Source organism: Cuculus canorus, chromosome 8, assembly GCF_017976375.1.
Source record: "Cuculus canorus isolate bCucCan1 chromosome 8, bCucCan1.pri, whole genome shotgun sequence".
Taxonomy (NCBI): domain Eukaryota; kingdom Metazoa; phylum Chordata; class Aves; order Cuculiformes; family Cuculidae; genus Cuculus; species Cuculus canorus.
This window is the reverse complement of record NC_071408.1, coordinates 13,343,804-13,359,859: the sequence shown is the minus strand read 5'-3', so window position 1 is coordinate 13,359,859 and position 16,056 is coordinate 13,343,804. Positions and strand designations below refer to the sequence as shown.

Sequence of the window (16,056 nt, the reverse complement as noted above, 5' to 3'; positions counted from 1 at the left end):
GATACCTATGAACAGAAGTGTCTGCCTTTTTATGCTTGTGGACATTTTTAACAGTTCACCCAAGTCAAACAGCGTTTATGTATCAGTTTGGTGTCATGATGTGTGCAACCCTCCTGCTGGCATTTGACCGAGGCCTGCATTGTGGTTATTTCTGAAATGGTGCATGAGTAATGTTGTGTTGTCCTTTCTTCTTATTCTGACTGTAGGCAATTCCAGAGTCAAGTTCTCAAAGAAGCTATATGTACCTGGGATTTCTGCAGTGCATTTCAGAGGACAAGCTTCTTTAACACTGGACCTGGCAGTTGGGGAGGTAGTAGGTTAAGAGTTAAGAGTTCTTGCTCTGTTGTTGGGGATGACCCTGGTGTAGATCACCTTACTAAACACTTATCAGCATTCTTTTGGTAGAGTTGGCCAGACCAACCTGAATTTACCTCTGTTTGTGTTTCAGCCCTTGTAGGCAGGCTGCATCCTGTGCAGTTGAGCCATGTTAACCTGAGGTTTTAGACAGCCTTCAGTGCAAATCCAGCTGATCTGGCTTAATTTGCCTGAGAAGAATGAAGCTGTATTTCACTTTCCCCTCTGCTGAGATGTCAAGAGGGCTGTAAATGTGTGTGGTCGTCTAATTTTAATGATGCTTTTTGTGATACAAATACCCAAGTGTTTGGAGTGGAACTGAAATTGCCCAGGTATTTTACACAGATTCTGACAAATAAGTCGTTGGATGTCACATCTCTTAAGTTGAAGCCCTCTCAGTTGGTTGACCAATAACCTAAACATGAAAGCCTGTACATCTGACTGCTGAAACCTTGACTCATTCTGTCCTTTAATTAAAGCATGTTCCTTTAATATGTTCCCTTTGCTAAAAATTATGCAAGAATTGTTTCCTAGAGGAAAATGGCTAATGAATGCACTTTTATTTGGTATTTTCTATAAATTAGATAAATAAGGGGCACAGCTTGAAATATCTAGGGTATGTCAGGCAGTTGCAGGGGATGCATATGTCAACCTCAAGCATGATTTATTTTGTATGCCTTTTCTGACAGTTGTAATTTAACGGCTGCATTTTCCTCCAGGCTCTCAGGAGGCTAAACAGCTTTTCAAGTTTTCTAGCTTTGTCGTGGAAGAGTAAACGTCTGTTTGCCAGTGTAATTTATCTGAGTCATTCTGGGAGAGGCGTGGAGTGACTGAAGCATAAATAAGAGGGACTATTCCTGAGGTTAGAGTTCCTCTTACCCTCTTTTGGAGGAAAGCTGCTTCTCCATCACAACTGCTACTGCTAATTGCCTAGTGTGAAGCTATGAACTAAAAGACCAAATATATTGAGCTCTGGCCTATTGTGATACTTCTGCCTTTCCATCTGAAGTGGTGTTAAAGAGAACAGAGAAAGGAAGGAAGAGGGAAATACTGCAGTAAGCGCAGCAGCAGATTGCCAACAGTCAGGTGGGTTTTCTTTTAAAAGTTTGACCAGAGAAGAATTGTAAAACCTAAACTCATGATCTCTCACACAGGGACTGGGAAAGAGCGCTGTTCCCGCCCTATGCAGTTGTCAGTGGCGATTGTGTTTAAAAAAAAAAAAGAAAAGTAAAGCTTTCCTTCCAGTTTTCAAACACGTGGATCTCTGGATGTGCCAAGGTGTTTGTTGCGTGGGCCACACATGCACAGGGTTTGGTGGGGACCACGTCCCCCTGGTGGGGCTGTGGTTGCGCAGGGTCCAGGAGCCCCATAGCACAGGGGGTGGGCACAGCCCCCTCGGCTGTAATGCAGGGAGACAAGAAGGAGTTACTGTGGCACAAAGTGGAGTATTTGTGATTTGAGCTAAAGTAAAGTTTCACTGAAGTAATTGTATTTTTTGAAAGTTAGGCAGGATGTCCCTCTGAGAGCACGTTTGCTTCCAAACAGTGTTTTTCCAGACATTGCTCCTTCCTTAAGATGATTGATTCATAGAATAGTTCGGGTTGGAAGGGACCTTAAAAGATGATCCAGTCCCAACCTCCTGCCATGGACACCTCCCACAGACCAGGCTGCCCAAGGCCCATCCAACCTGGCCTTGAACACCTCCAAGGATGGGGCAGCCACAGTTTCCCTGGGCAGCCTGTGCCAGTGCCTCACTACTCTCATAGTGAAGAAATTCCTCCTTAGGTCTAGTCTAAACCTGCCCCTCTCCGGTTTATCCCCATTACCCCTACTCCTATCCCTACAAGCCTTTGTAAACAGTACCTCCCCAGCTCTCCTGTAGCCCCTTCAGGTACTGAGGACGATCGCGTGGTGCGCAGCGTGAGCTGTGCTGCACAGACGTGTCTCCCGCAACCGCCCTTCGCAGCCTCTCCCTTCGCCACACGCAGGCTCGGGCAGAGCAGGCGCCAGCTCCGACTCAGCAGGAGTTTACCCTTCCAGCCATTTCCCTAAACATCCCTCGTACAGTCCAGGAGAGCGCGGGTTCCCTTTCCCGCTCGGGGCGGGGGCCGTGCGGCACCTCCTCTCCCTGCTTGGCGCCCCATTTACCCCCCCCCCCGGGAGGGACCCACCGCAGCTTCAGTCGCTCCGAGGAGGGTCCCGTCGCCTTCCCCTCCCTCCCCGAGGAGGGTCCCGTCCCCTCCCGTTCCAGAGCGCCGCGGCGGGCGGGGCGCGGGGCGGACCGGGGACGATGCCCCGGCGGGCCGGGCTAGACGGGCAGGTCGCTCCGCCGGGCAGGGAGGAGTCAGCAGGGACGATCGGAAACGGGGTGGAGAGCAGCGGCTGCAGAAACATTAAAACCACCGAGCCCCCGGCCCGGCCGCCGGAGTCGCTCCGCGGGCGTGCAAGATGCGCAAGGACGATGCGCGCTGCGCGCCGCGCCTGAGCCAGGTGAGAACGCGGGGAGCCGCGCTGAGACCGCCCCGCGCATGGGCCCGCGGAGCCCCCGAAGGAGAAGGGGCAGCGGGGATGCACCGAGCCGCGCGGGGCTGGATGCGGGGCGCAGCGGGCAGCGCTGGAGCCCGGGAGCGGTGCGGGACGGGAACGGTGTGGGCTGGAGCCCCGGGGCGGTGCTGGACGAGAGCGGTGTGGACTGGAGCCCCGGAGGGGGGCAGGTTTGAGCCTGCAAGCGGTGCAGGGCAGGAGCAGCGCGGGTTTAAGCCCAGGAGCAGTGCGGGACAGAAGTGATGCGGATTTGAGCCGGGAAGCGGTGTAGGACAGGGCAGTCCGGGTTTCTGCCCAGGAGCGATGCAGGGCAGGAGCGATGCGGGACAGGAGTGATGCGAATTTGAGGCCGGGAGCGGTGCGGGAAGGAACAATGTGGACTGGAGCCTGGGAGCAGTGCGGGACAGGGTCTGTGCGGATTTGAGCCTGGAGCAGTGCGGAATGGGACAGTGCGTATTTGAGGCCAGGAACGGTGCGGGAGAGGGACGGTGCGGGTTTGAGCCGGGGAGGTGTGCAAGGGGCAGTCGGGGTTTGAGGCTAGGAATGGTGCGGGACAGGAACAGAGCAGGGAGCCGGGCTCGCTGGCCTCGCATCTCCCGCTTTTGCCCCGCTTAGGCTGTACTTGAACAACTCAGCATGTTCTTTCCTTGCGTGATTTCACTTTGAATTCTCTTTAAATGCCCACTAGAAGATGTTTCTATGTAAGAGGACTTTTCTCCATATTTGTATTCCTTAATCGTGCCCATTTCAAAAGCCTGCAGTGCTAATTATTCAAGGGTTTTTTTGCCATTCTTTGTTTCAGACCCCCATAATGGGCTTGCTGTTTAGTTCATTTACATATTTTTCTTTATTTTTCTAAACTTTCTTCTGCTCTGGGTTTTGTAAAGCATGTTCTTTTATTTAGCAAGGGCACCCCTTTCCTGTTTACAGCTTTGAGGTGATCTCCCTTATGCATACCTCAGTGAATGCACCACTGTTGGAGATGGCATCAGTATGTTGCATAACTGCCCCCTTCTAAAACAGATTCAGACTTTATTAGTGGGGGAGAATACAGGTCCGCAACAAGTAGTTTCTGCGCAGTCTTTCATGCATTTGCAGTTAAATCAAGCCCTTTCCCTTTCTAAATCTCTGCAGTTGTATTGCAAGGTGTGTTTCCTAATGAATAAAAAGACTCACAAAAACTTACTGCTGGGGAGCTTTGAGATCTTTCACACTGGAAGAAGTCCAGTCATGCAGTCCTTGCTGACTCCAATTTACCTGTTCAGCTCTGCATGACAGAACTATTTTCTTCTTATTAGCTTTACCTATTGAACACATCTAACCGTCTTTGAAACACATTTTAACAGCTGAATAAAACTGGTTCCTGTGCCATTACTTTTGTGACTCTGATGTACAATTAAACTAGCAGATTATCTTAAACCTTTTATCATTTGTTACGTTGTTTTCCTGCCTTCTTTTAACTCTGGGCTTTGTGCCTTCTGTTCCCAGGGCTGCGGTTTCTGAGGCTGTGCAGCAGTGACGGCTGAGGGGCCAAGGAGCTCCAGGGAAGCCACTGGGTTTGTGCTCCGCATCACCATCCAGTCACCACTGGGGAGGCGGCGCCCAGCTGGGCACCATGAGCTCCGGCACCACCGCCTCGCTGAAGGTCGTCAGCAACCTTGCCAACACTGATGTCAACTATGTCATCAAAGAGCATTATAATTACACGGGAAAGCTAAATGAGAATGCGGACAGTGGAATAAAAGTGACATCGGTGGTTTTTATCATCATTTGCTGCTTTATAATCTTGGAGAACATTTTTGTTTTGCTCACCATTTGGAAAACCAAGAAGTTCCACAGACCCATGTACTATTTCATTGGGAACTTGGCTCTTTCGGACTTGCTGGCTGGTGTGGCTTACACTGCCAACCTCCTCCTATCTGGACACAAAACCTACAGCCTCACGCCCTCCCAGTGGTTTGTAAGAGAGGGCAGCATGTTTGTTGCCTTGTCAGCTTCTGTCTTTAGTTTGTTGGCCATTGCCATTGAGAGATACATCACCATGTTGAAGATGAAACTCCACAATGGCAGCAACAGCTTCCGTTCCTTCTTGCTGATCAGTGCTTGCTGGGTTATCTCCGTGATACTTGGGGGACTCCCGATCATGGGCTGGAACTGCATCAGCCTCTTGTCCAACTGCTCCACCGTGCTGCCTCTCTACCACAAGCACTATATTCTCTTTTGCACCACTGTTTTCACTGGCCTTTTGCTATCTATTGTTGTCCTCTATTGCAGGATCTACTCCATGGTGAGGACTAGGAGCCGCAGGCTGACTTTTCGGAAAAACATTACCAAAGCCACTAGGAGCTCAGAAAAGTCACTAGCCTTGCTCAAGACAGTGATCATAGTCCTGAGTGCCTTCATCGCCTGCTGGGCTCCCTTATTCATTCTGCTTTTACTCGATGTGGGGTGTAAAGTGAGGACCTGCCCAATCCTCTATAAAGCAGAATATTTCTTAGTATTGGCCGTGCTCAATTCAGCCACGAACCCTATCATCTACACCTTGACAAACAAAGAGATGCGGAGGGCTTTCATCAAGATTCTGTGCTGCTGCAAATGTCCCCCGGCAGATTCAGGGACCAAATTCAAGAGGCCTATCATTGGAGGAATGGAATTTAGCCGGAGTAAGTCTGACAACTCCTCCCACCCACAGAAGGAGGAAGGCGACCGTCCTGAAACCATCATGTCTTCGGGCAATGTTACCTCATCTTCTTAGGAGTAACCATGGGGGTGTTATTACAGAGCCTTCCTCTGAAACTGGGGAGCTGAGGTGCCTCCTGCTCACAGGGGCAGCGTTGGCCTAAGTGAACGAGTAGCATTAGTTCTAACGAGGCAAACGGTGCACTTGCGAGGCTGGAGTTCAAGAAATGGGACAGACTGTTCTGGCTTGAAAATCTTCTTTCCCTGGAGCATGTTTTGTCTTTGCACTGAGGCAGCTCAGGATTGTCAGGCGCATTCATATCCTGAAATCTCCTTAGTAACTCTGAAAGACTGATGCCTTGGTGAAATGATGCCTGGTGTGTGTGAGAGAAGGCCGGGGGGGGGAGGAGGGAGAATGAATCTTTTTTTTTTTTCCCCTGTGAAAAGAATGTGAAGTTATTTCTCCCTTTACTTGCAGCAAACCACTGACACAAAGATCTTTCTGTATTGAGTTTAGTGGTGGCTCTGGTATAGTTGGTCAGAAGCATTTGTTTAGCACATAATGAGGAAAGAGTTCACAGAAATACAACTTAGACCACATACAACCATAATTTGGCGTCACTTTCCAGAGGTTTTTAGTTAAGTCATAAGTTTTATTTGCAGAGTCCAAAGCTGTTGGGGTTTTATTAAGCAAGATCATAGCTTGCAAAAACAAATTTTTGTTGGCAGTCCATATTACATTTGAAGACCACAAGCCAGACTCTGCAGTTACTTTCACCTGTACAATTCCATTGACTGCGTCAGATTTTATGGAGTAGTTCAGAGCAGGATTTGGCCCCATACATCAATTGCCTTGTTACTCTACAACATTAAATAAACTGCAATATCATGACAAATGCAAGGTAGAACTGAAGGTCATTTCTCTTTAAGATGACTGAAAGTAAATCTCATCATATAAGATACTATTGCCAACAGCAGGATTTTTGCTTAAGTAAGAAGGGTGAAAAACCGAAGGGGCATTTCAGCGTCAGGTTCATAGTCTTTCCAAAGGTAAAGATCATTTGGAAAATCTGAATATAATATCTTGAGTTTCAGAAAAGAAAGGAATGTTGAAGTGAAATGACTATAGATAAGTGCTCTTCCATAACAAGATGCAATACATTTTGGCACATTTTATTAATGTCTATAATTTCAGCAAAGATGTCTGTATTTTATCAGTTCATGGAAGAAGAATCTGTCATTAAATTGAATGTATTTGTTTTACAGCATCATTTTTACTCTATTTTTCTAACCTGTGCTAATAGGGTTGAATGTGTACAATGTAAATAAGTTAATAAGATGCAGGAGTCTTCATGCACCTAGAGTATTACTATAACAAAAGTGGTATATCTGGGATAGCTGAGAGCAATTGACTGATTTACAGTTACTGGCAATTCCTAGACGTGGTATTTTGTAAAGAAAATTTATTGCCTTTGTAGTAAAATTTCCAGTGCAATTAAACTGATTTTTTTCTGGTTTAAAAAATAGTATTTAAAATGTTTCTGACTTTTATTGTTCAATTTGCACATAGCTTTATTGACTTCTAAATATTAATAAACTGATTTTTTTAAAGATTCTGTTGTCACACTACTACTAGTTTTGTACTGCTGGGGTGGGTTCATGCCAGTTGCTGTTTCTTGTTGACAGAAGTCAGTGAAAGAATATCTTGATTACAGTGCCTGCTGGGTTCAAGCCAGTTCTATGGGGACATAAAATGCATAATGCCACTTACAGGATCGTGTAAAATAGAAAATGAATGCTAGAATAAGTGTTTTATTAGCACATACTGTATTGATGAAATGCCATTAAAAGAATTTCTACAGTGGTAATTTCCCCCAACAGCTAAGGAACTACAAACAGAAGGAAACCCAGATGCCTGCCAGCTTTGCCATGACTGCCTAGATCAGAAAAAGTGAAATAATACATTTGTATCACTAATATAATGTGGAAGTTTATTTCTTAGCTTTTTGGAAATACCAAGGAAGTTTATGAAATGTAGAATGATGGCCGCCACCACCTAACCCTGCAGCTCCGTTTGGTCCACCAGGGAAGACTCTGGTGGCATAGTTGATAGGTACTCCATTTCTTCTTCCAAAGGCTTGACTTCCATTTCCTCTCTTGCTGCCATTCCCTCTCAGTATTACTTTTAAGTTCCGTGGAGCTCATACAGGATGCAGTTGGAGTGTGAAGATAAACCTCACCTTCTCGTACTATATGTCATCACCATGCGAGGTTTACTGTGGGAAACGAGAGCCGACTCACTGAGGAAGGCTCTGGGTCATAACCTCGCTTCCTGAAGGAAATTCCAAAAATGTCCTGAAGACAAAAGAGTGGAAACAAGCTGGAATTTCTCTCCATCTGTCTGCCTGTATGGAAGGAATGATTTCATGTGTGCTCACTTCCTAGGCTTTTAATTAGTGACCCAAGCAGGGCTGGAAAAAACGTCAAATCTGTATTTGCGCACAAGATAAAGCTGCTCTTGGCTCAGGCCTTCATTTGGGCAGGGATGGTTTATGCCGGGTGCTGACAGTCATGAGGGAAAGCGCTGCTTTGTCCCCAGGGATAAAGTCACTTCTGTGCAGAGCACCAAAAGTATAGAAATGATGAAGGTCTAAACTAAGCCCTCAACGTGCTACCAGTGAGTAAACAAAGGCAATATATGGGGCTGAGAAAATGTATGGGGCCATCTGAATTTGTAGCAATATTATTATCCAAAATACGAGGGCCTTTCCACTGTTGGAGCCTTATGAGCATTAAGGCTGTTTGTCCCACATGGGTCTGAGATCCTGTGACAAGGGAGCTACGTCACAGTATGGCTGTGCCACTGACCCCTCATGACTACCAACGATCTTCCATATTCGTAGCTGATAGCCCACAGGTGACTCACTTCCCTGTGCTCTGCCTTTGTTTCTGTATCCCTTATCTATCTCATTTAATTCCTGGCCTTTGCGGAAAATGCCTGTTTCCCCTATGGAGGTGACCGTGCGTTGGAAGCCCTGTTTTGGTAGGGAACTCAAAGCCCTACGTAATTCACACAATAAAAGAAATGCAAACATCAGAGTGTGGCAATGGGCCATGGGAAGCATTTCCTATACTCTTGATCACGGTGACTGAAATCTGTTTCCTCTACAGACAGGCCACTTCTATGCATGCAGACAAGATTCAGACGAGGAACAATAACTGTAATAAAATAATAACAATAACAAATGTAAGGGTTCCTGCTGGGGGAAAAAAAATACAAGACAGGCAATTTGTACTGCTCTTCACTTCCTACGTGGGAACTCTACAGCTCCTTGGCCACGGACATGCATCATCGTACACCAGAAGGTTAGGCCAGATGTGTAGTGCACAGTTTTGAAATGCGCAATGTAGAAAGCGCCCTTCCCAGGCCTTGGACTACCTTCTGTACACACAGAAAGGACGTGCAGCTTTGTCCTGTGTTTGGCAATGTGACAAACATGCAGAGAAAATGAACTGGGAAGTGAAAAGGTGCATTATACCAAATGTCTACGTGAAATAAAACAGCTTGAATCACCCGGAGTAACCCGGCCCTTTAATTTATATTCTTTTTTCTTTCTCCCAGTGTAAGGAATAGAAAAGGGATGGAAAATGATCATGACCTGTCTGCTGCTCCCCTGGCAACTCCCTGACAGGGTACATCTGGGTGAGACCCAGGTACAGCAGCGTGGGCTGCAGAGGGGCTGCAGCCAGAATGCCTGGCAGACAGTTCAGCAGCAATAAACCCTGGGCTTGCTGTACAATGCAGGTAGCCAGGATCAAAACTAAGGGACGAAAAAAACCCAAACCATAAAGAGACTGTTATCCATCCTGTTCTTACTTTGTCAACTAGGAAATACAGGGATTGCCCAACTGTAACATTTCCTAATTCCTAATTTGGCCTGAAAGGTCTCAATACTGATTGCATTTTGTATGGGCTGAGGCATTATCAGCTGCTGTAAAAAGAGTCAGACTGACAAAGCACCCAAATATGTGAATTTGTAGATGTGAGCTACATAACCTACTCAGGCCTGAAATGCTGGAAATTCCCCAAGGATGGGCTTTGTCATTTATGGGGTTCTGAAATTCCCCAGGAAATTATCTATTGTATTTCAATAATTGCCCATGCTGCTTTTCTTGGAAAACAAAATAAATCCAACTACAACTGAAGCCTCAAGGGCTTGAGAAACAAAAACTAAGCAAGTTCTGTTCCTATAACTAGCTTTCATCTTTGCATTTACAGATGGAAAGAGTTTGCTCATTCGCTATCATCTCATTTATTCTGATAGAACCTTACTTCTTTCTACAGTCTGTAAGAATCGCATGGGGTCAAGAAATCTCCCTTCAACTATTACTCTATGCACAGGATTTTCTATAATAATTAAAAGTAATCAAATTCAGTCTGCACGCAGGAGCTAGATATAAGAACACATGGTACAGCCAACTTGTTCCAGTACAAGTTTTGTGCTGAAATAAGAAGTGCCTAGAGAGAGCTGAAAATCAAGCATCTGACATAAATTAAGACATTAAGCAAAAAAAGTGGGTTTTTTTTTAAAGTTTGCAACATAATTAGTGTAGACTTATGTGATCCACTGAAGAGAATTACAATATCAAGGATCCTTTCCACTGCAAGAACAGGGTGAAACATTGTTGTGTTCCCCCTACTCAGCCACAAATTCTGAGAGATATATCAATGCAGTGGCTTCCAAACAAAACCCCCAAGGAAAGCTCTGCATGGCCAGATCTCTTACCCTACGCAAAAATCTTATGTATGAGGGAAGCGGGAATGATTTCCTTGCACTTGGACCCTCTGTGCTACCTTCATGGGACAAAAAGGCAGGAAATCCCATCAGCCACACCCCGGAATGCTCTGGCTTAGAAGAGTCCTAACAAAGGAAAGATGACAAAGCTCCCTCAACCCTCTATGAACCATCCACCAACCCTGGTTTAGTAGTCACATAATGGAAACCCGATACAAAGGCCAGTATTTATTTTGAGCTTATGTGAAATATTGCTTGGAGAAGATAAATTTTTAAATATGTGGCATAATAACTAAATGTCAAAACGGGTCATGGGAAACGCATGTGGCTGAAGCCACACTAAATATTAACATAGGTATGTAGCATTTGCAGTATTTATTTGGGATCACTCTTCTTGGTTAAAAGTGGGCTCAAAATACAGCCTGCATAATTTTTGATAACTAATGAACATTTGGGAAACACAGACTAGAGGGAAATCACTGAATAAATACTGGGTTAAAATTATGTGCTAGGCTCTGTGAAATCATCAATGAAAGCAATATTGCTACCTGGGAAAATCATAGAATCATAGAATAGTTTTGGTTGGAAGGGACCTTAAAGATCATCTAGTTCCAAACTCCCTGACATGGGCAGGGACACATCCCACTAGAAAAATCCTGTGGTTTGGATCATAGCTGACACTCTGGTGCTGACGTGAGCTGTCACGTAGTTTACTCTCTTAATCACAGATACACCTGGCATAAGCAAAGACTTCTTGACTTAGCAGGACAGTGGTATAAATGGCTGGAATACTGTCTCAGACAAATTCTTGCCCATATAGAGCACTTAGAGTTGTATGATGGGAAGGTGGGGACATGAAATGCTAGAAGCAACAGAAATAGAATTTATACCATTACAGGGAAAGCACAATAACAATTTTTGCAATATGAAAATTGGATTTGGCACAAGATTGTGATTGGGAGTGCATGGATGGGAGAACAGGTTTCAGGAACAATTTGCGACTGGTGGCGGAGTTGGACTACAGTCTGGTATTTTCCACTTGAAATGAAAGGGAGGAATATGCTCTGGTAATATAGACACAAAGCTGAGGATTTTCACTTCTGAACTCTTTTTGTAGGCCTGCTATTCTTTCCTGAGCAGCTCTGGGCAAGGTCTCATGAATTCTCACCTTCCCACAGAGAACTATTTACATATGTATAAAATATGGGTGTTTACAAGTGAATATTTAAAATTTCATGGTACTATTCAAAGAGTTGCTATCTGTAATGTTTGAATATGGGGGACGGTCTGCCAGGTCATTTATTACCCAACAACTTCCAATATTTCCTTGTGCTTTGATGGACTTAACACTGGTCTATCATAGATAGTGTAAGGTAGGGAAAAAAAAAAATCTAGCAATATGTGCAACTCTGTCCTCAGGATTGTAAGGATAGAGATCTTGACTGAAAAACACATTCTGATGAGATTCTGCTACTGAAAAACAACCCACCCAACTCTGCATTGTTATCTTTCTTGTTTTCAGGGGAGACACAACTATGGTGTAACGATTTCTTCTAATCTAGTGACCATTCAGATGCCTGTTGCACAAGGAACATGTGAGCCATTTCCCAAGCGCCAGGCCCTTTTAGATGTTTTTTATTTCCATCAGAACTCCCACTTCTACTGCTGGTTTTGGCGCAAGATAAAAGAATTGCTTATAGCTGGTGCGTGTAGTGTCTCTCTCTGACCAAGGTTATTTGATCGATGAACCTTTTGAACAGACCCTTTATGTTGGCACAATGGTGTTATTGCAAAGCAGACTCCTACAAATCTGTTCAGAAAAAGCCTTAACTTTTTTTTTTTTTTTCCTGGTCTTAGAAATTCAATACGTTTTGCATTTTATCAGCTCTCTTTCTGTTTTTAATACATCATATTGGAAACCTTTAGGATTAACTTTCACCTCAGATGCTGTCCATTTCCCATGCAAAAGTGGATACTTTTCATTTTTTCTAATATGTAACATAGGTGTGAGGGAGAATCTGCACAACTGAGTTAATACTGAAGGAATACTGAACCTTTTAACTTTAAATAGTTCATCAGTGGACGTGGCTTTAGTCAGGACTCTTTAACGATACAGGGTGAAGCTTTGCTTTTCACTAAACTTGCTGAAAAATGCAGAGGCATTAAAGAGGGCTCAGAGGACAACAAAGCAAGGCGCTTTAATAGGATGAACCAACATAAAAGGCTCAGTGAGCAAAGCCTTTTCCCACCAGAGAGACAAGAATGGTGAAACACAATACTCCGCTATGGAAGTGTGCTGGGTGATATGGAAAGAAAACTTTTTAAAGCTCCAAGCAAAAAGCAGATTCTGCCTACCAAGACCAGAGCCAGTTAAAACACAGAAATTTTTTTAAGCTGAAAGGTGCGAGATTTAGATTAGACATTAGGAAGAAATTTTTTACTGCGAGGGTGGTGAGACACCGGCACAGGTTGCCCAGGGAAGCTATGGCTGCCCCATCCCTGGAGGTGTTCAAAGCTAGGCTGGATGGGGCTTGGAGCAACCCGATTGAGTGGGAGATGTCCCTGCCCATGGCAGGGAGGTGGAACTGGATGGGCTTTAAGGTCCTTCCAATGCAAACCATTCCATGATTCTAGAATACAATTAAGGTGTTTTTTTCCCCCATTATTTCTTAGAATCATAGAATAGTTTTGGTTGGAAGGGACATTAAAGATCATCTCGTTCCAACCCCCCTGCCATGGGCAGGGACACCACCCACAGACCAGGCTGTCCAAGGCCCCATCCAACCTGGCCTTGAACACCTCCAGGGATAGGGCAGCCACAGCTTCCCTGGGCAAATTGTTCCAGTGCTTCACCACGCTCATGGTGAAGAAATTCCTCCTTACATCTAGTCTAAATCTGCCCCTCTCCAGTTTATACCCATTGGCCCCAGTCCTATCACTACAACTCTTTGTGAACAGTCCCTCCCCAGCTTTCTTGCAGCCCCTTTCAGGTACTGGAATGGTCGCTATAAGATCTCCTTGGAGCCTTCTCTTCTCCAGGCTGAACAAGCCCAACTCTCTCAGCCTGTCCTCATAGGGCAGGTGCTCCAGCCCTCTGGTCATTTTTTTCTAAGCAGCTCAACTCCTGTGTTTGAAAACAAGGCCTTTCCTTGTGCCTGGACAGCAGGGCTCCCTCCTTCCCCTCCGCTTTCAGGGAAGAAGAAAGACGAGCAGCAGCTCTGCATTGCTTGTTCTGAGCCAAAAACGGGTCTTTTCCTCCCCCTCAACCACTCCTACCACCCTCCCCCCTTTCCTCTGCACTCTTCCTGCGCCCCCTGAGGTTTTCCTGCCCCTCTGGCTCAGCTTTTCCTGCCCCACAATTCCTGGAGCCCCGCAAAGATCCCCACATTGAGTGCTTCGGGAACGGGAGGAACCGAGAGCTTTGGGGCAGCACCACAGGACCCCAGCACCAGGGATGGGGTGTGAGAATGAGTCTATAAGTTTGGCTGCAGCTGGTTTGTATGTTTAATTATCTCATCATAGAAATCTGTCTTGTAAGATATAGCTGTTTTAGGTCAAGAGATTACCTGTCTTAGGGCTGTAAGAATTTACTGATACCCTTAGTTGTCGTGTAAGATGCAGCTGTTGTAGGTCAGGAGAGAACCTACAACAGGAGATTTGCAGTGCTACAGACTAGGGGTGCAGCGCTACAGGCTTGGGGAAGAGTGGCTACAAAGCTGCCTGGAGAAGGATCTGGGGGTGTTGATTGACAGCAACTGAACATGAGCCAGCACTGTGCCCAGGTGGCCAAGAAGGCCAATGGCATCTGGGCTTGTATCAGAAACGGTGTGGCCAGCAGGACCAGGGAGGGTATTCTGCCCCTGTACTTGGCACCTTGAATACTGTGTTCAGTTCTGGGCCCCTCACCACGAGAAAGATGTTGAGGCTCTGGAGGGTGTCCAGAGAAGAGCAACTAAGCTGGTGAAGGGGCTGGAGAACAAGTGTTAACAAGGAGCAGCTGAGGGAACTGGGGTTGTTTAGCCTTGAGGAGGCTGAGGGGAGACCTTATTGCTCTCTACAACTAACTGAAAGGAGGTTGTGGAGAGGAGGGAGCTGGGCTCTTCTCCCAAGTGACAGGGGACAGGACAAGGGGGAATGGCCTCAAGCTCTGCCAGGGGAGGTTCAGGCTGGACATCAGAAAAAAATTTTCACAGAATGGGTCATCGGGCACTGGCAGAGGCTGCCCAGGGAGGGGGTGGAGTCACCATCCCTGGAGGTATTTAGAAGACGGGTAGATGAGGTGCTCAGGGACACGGTTTAGTGGCAGATAGGAATGGTTGGACTCGATGATCCAAGAGGTCTTTTCCAACCTGGTGATTCTATGATCCTATGAGGGGAGTCTCCAGACATGTTTGTATAACCTAAAAAATGAATGAACCTTCTTCGAGGATTTACATAGTTCATCGTCTAAAAGTACCTGCTGCTTTTGTAAGATGGGATGCCTTTTTTACAAGGGCATCCGATTCAGGGCTGAATTGCAAAATAAAAATATTATTGCCTTTGCTTCCAAGACTTTGTCCTTTTCCATAGTTTACCAGTGCAGGAGTGTTTGTCCCGGGGGCGGCCCCGGGCCCCACGGCCGAAGCGCCCACGATCGCACCGAGGCGCCGCGGGGGCAGAAACAAAACCGGCCCCACCAACGGAGAAGGGGAAAAAAACAACAAAGGGAAAAGAAAAGAAAAGAAAAGAAAAGAAAAGAAAAGAAAAGAAAAGAAAAGAAAAGAAAAGAAAAGAAAAGAAAAGAAAAGAAAAGAAAAGAAAAGAAAAGAAAAGAAAAGAAAAGAAAAGAAAAGAAAAGAAAAGAAAAGAAAAGAGAAGAGAAAAGAAAAGAAAGCACCTTTTGCCTTGTTAATGAGTGAACAAAACGCGTGCGCGGTACCAGCGAAAGAGGCCGCAGCAGCGCCCGCGGCGATCGCAGCTCTCGAGACGTTAAAGCGGCGCCTGGGAAAGCGTGAAACACCGCCCCGAGCGCTGGGGGACGGGCGTGAAGCCTCAGCTTGAAAGGTGAGAAGTTAAGCATTGCAGTTGTAAAGCCGGCCAGGCCTTCACAAAGCCAGTGATTGTGTTGGAAAGCACCTAAGCGGCCAGGGAACTGGGGACACGGGCTGCCCGCCGGCACCGGGGCTCCTCGGGCAGCAGCCGCGGCTGTCCTGGCCCATTCTGCCCTGTCCTGTCCTGTCCTGTTCTGTTCTGTCCTGTCTCATCCTGTCCAGTCCCATCCTGTCCTGTCCTGTCTCACCCTGTCCACTCCCATCCTGTCCTGTCCTGTCCCATCCAGTACTGTCCTGTCCCATCTTGTCCTATCCTGTCCTGCTCAGTCCCGTCCCATCCTGTCCTGTCCTGTCCTGTCCCATCCAGTACTGTCTCATCCTATCCTGTCCTGTCCAGTTCTGTCCTGTCCTATCTCGTCCTATCCTGTCCAGTCCTGTCCTGTCTCATCTTTATCCTATCCTATCCTATCCTATCCTATCCTATCCTATCCTATCCTATCCTATCCTATCCTATCCTGTCTCGTCCTGTCCCATCCCATCCCATCCTATCCTGTCTCGTCCTGTCCCTTCTGCCCCAGCATACCTTCTGCTCCATCCAGGAGCATCTCTCAGCTTTTAGGGCAACATAACAGCAACCAGAAGTATATTTTGGT

General features: G+C 46.2%; 2 protein-coding genes across 6 annotated transcripts in view; one reads left to right on the top strand and one right to left on the bottom strand.

The window, feature by feature from the left end:
* S1PR1 (sphingosine-1-phosphate receptor 1) overlaps positions 1-7,190 on the top strand; it is a 63,029-nt gene extending 55,839 nt beyond the window's left edge. For 2 of the 5 annotated variants that reach the window (XM_054072902.1, XM_054072901.1), the window contains 3 exons: positions 207-310; positions 1,074-1,440; positions 4,387-7,190. In XM_054072902.1, coding sequence (XP_053928877.1) covers positions 4,514-5,653 — 1,140 coding nt within the window. In that variant the 5' untranslated portion in view covers positions 207-310; positions 1,074-1,440; positions 4,387-4,513 and the 3' untranslated portion in view covers positions 5,654-7,190. Of the gene's footprint in view, positions 1-206; positions 1,441-2,680; positions 2,845-4,386 lie in introns of those variants that run through there. The other 3 variants (XM_054072900.1, XM_054072899.1, XM_054072903.1) reach the window with 3 other exon arrangements.
* Positions 7,191-7,320: 130 nt separating this feature from the next.
* The window catches only part of LOC104066499 (protein FAM78B), a 27,236-nt gene continuing 18,500 nt past the window's right edge, over positions 7,321-16,056 (bottom strand). The window contains exon 6 of the transcript XR_008450963.1: positions 7,321-8,796. The gene's annotated coding sequence lies outside the window, so the exon portion shown is untranslated. The remainder of the gene's footprint in view (positions 8,797-16,056) is intronic.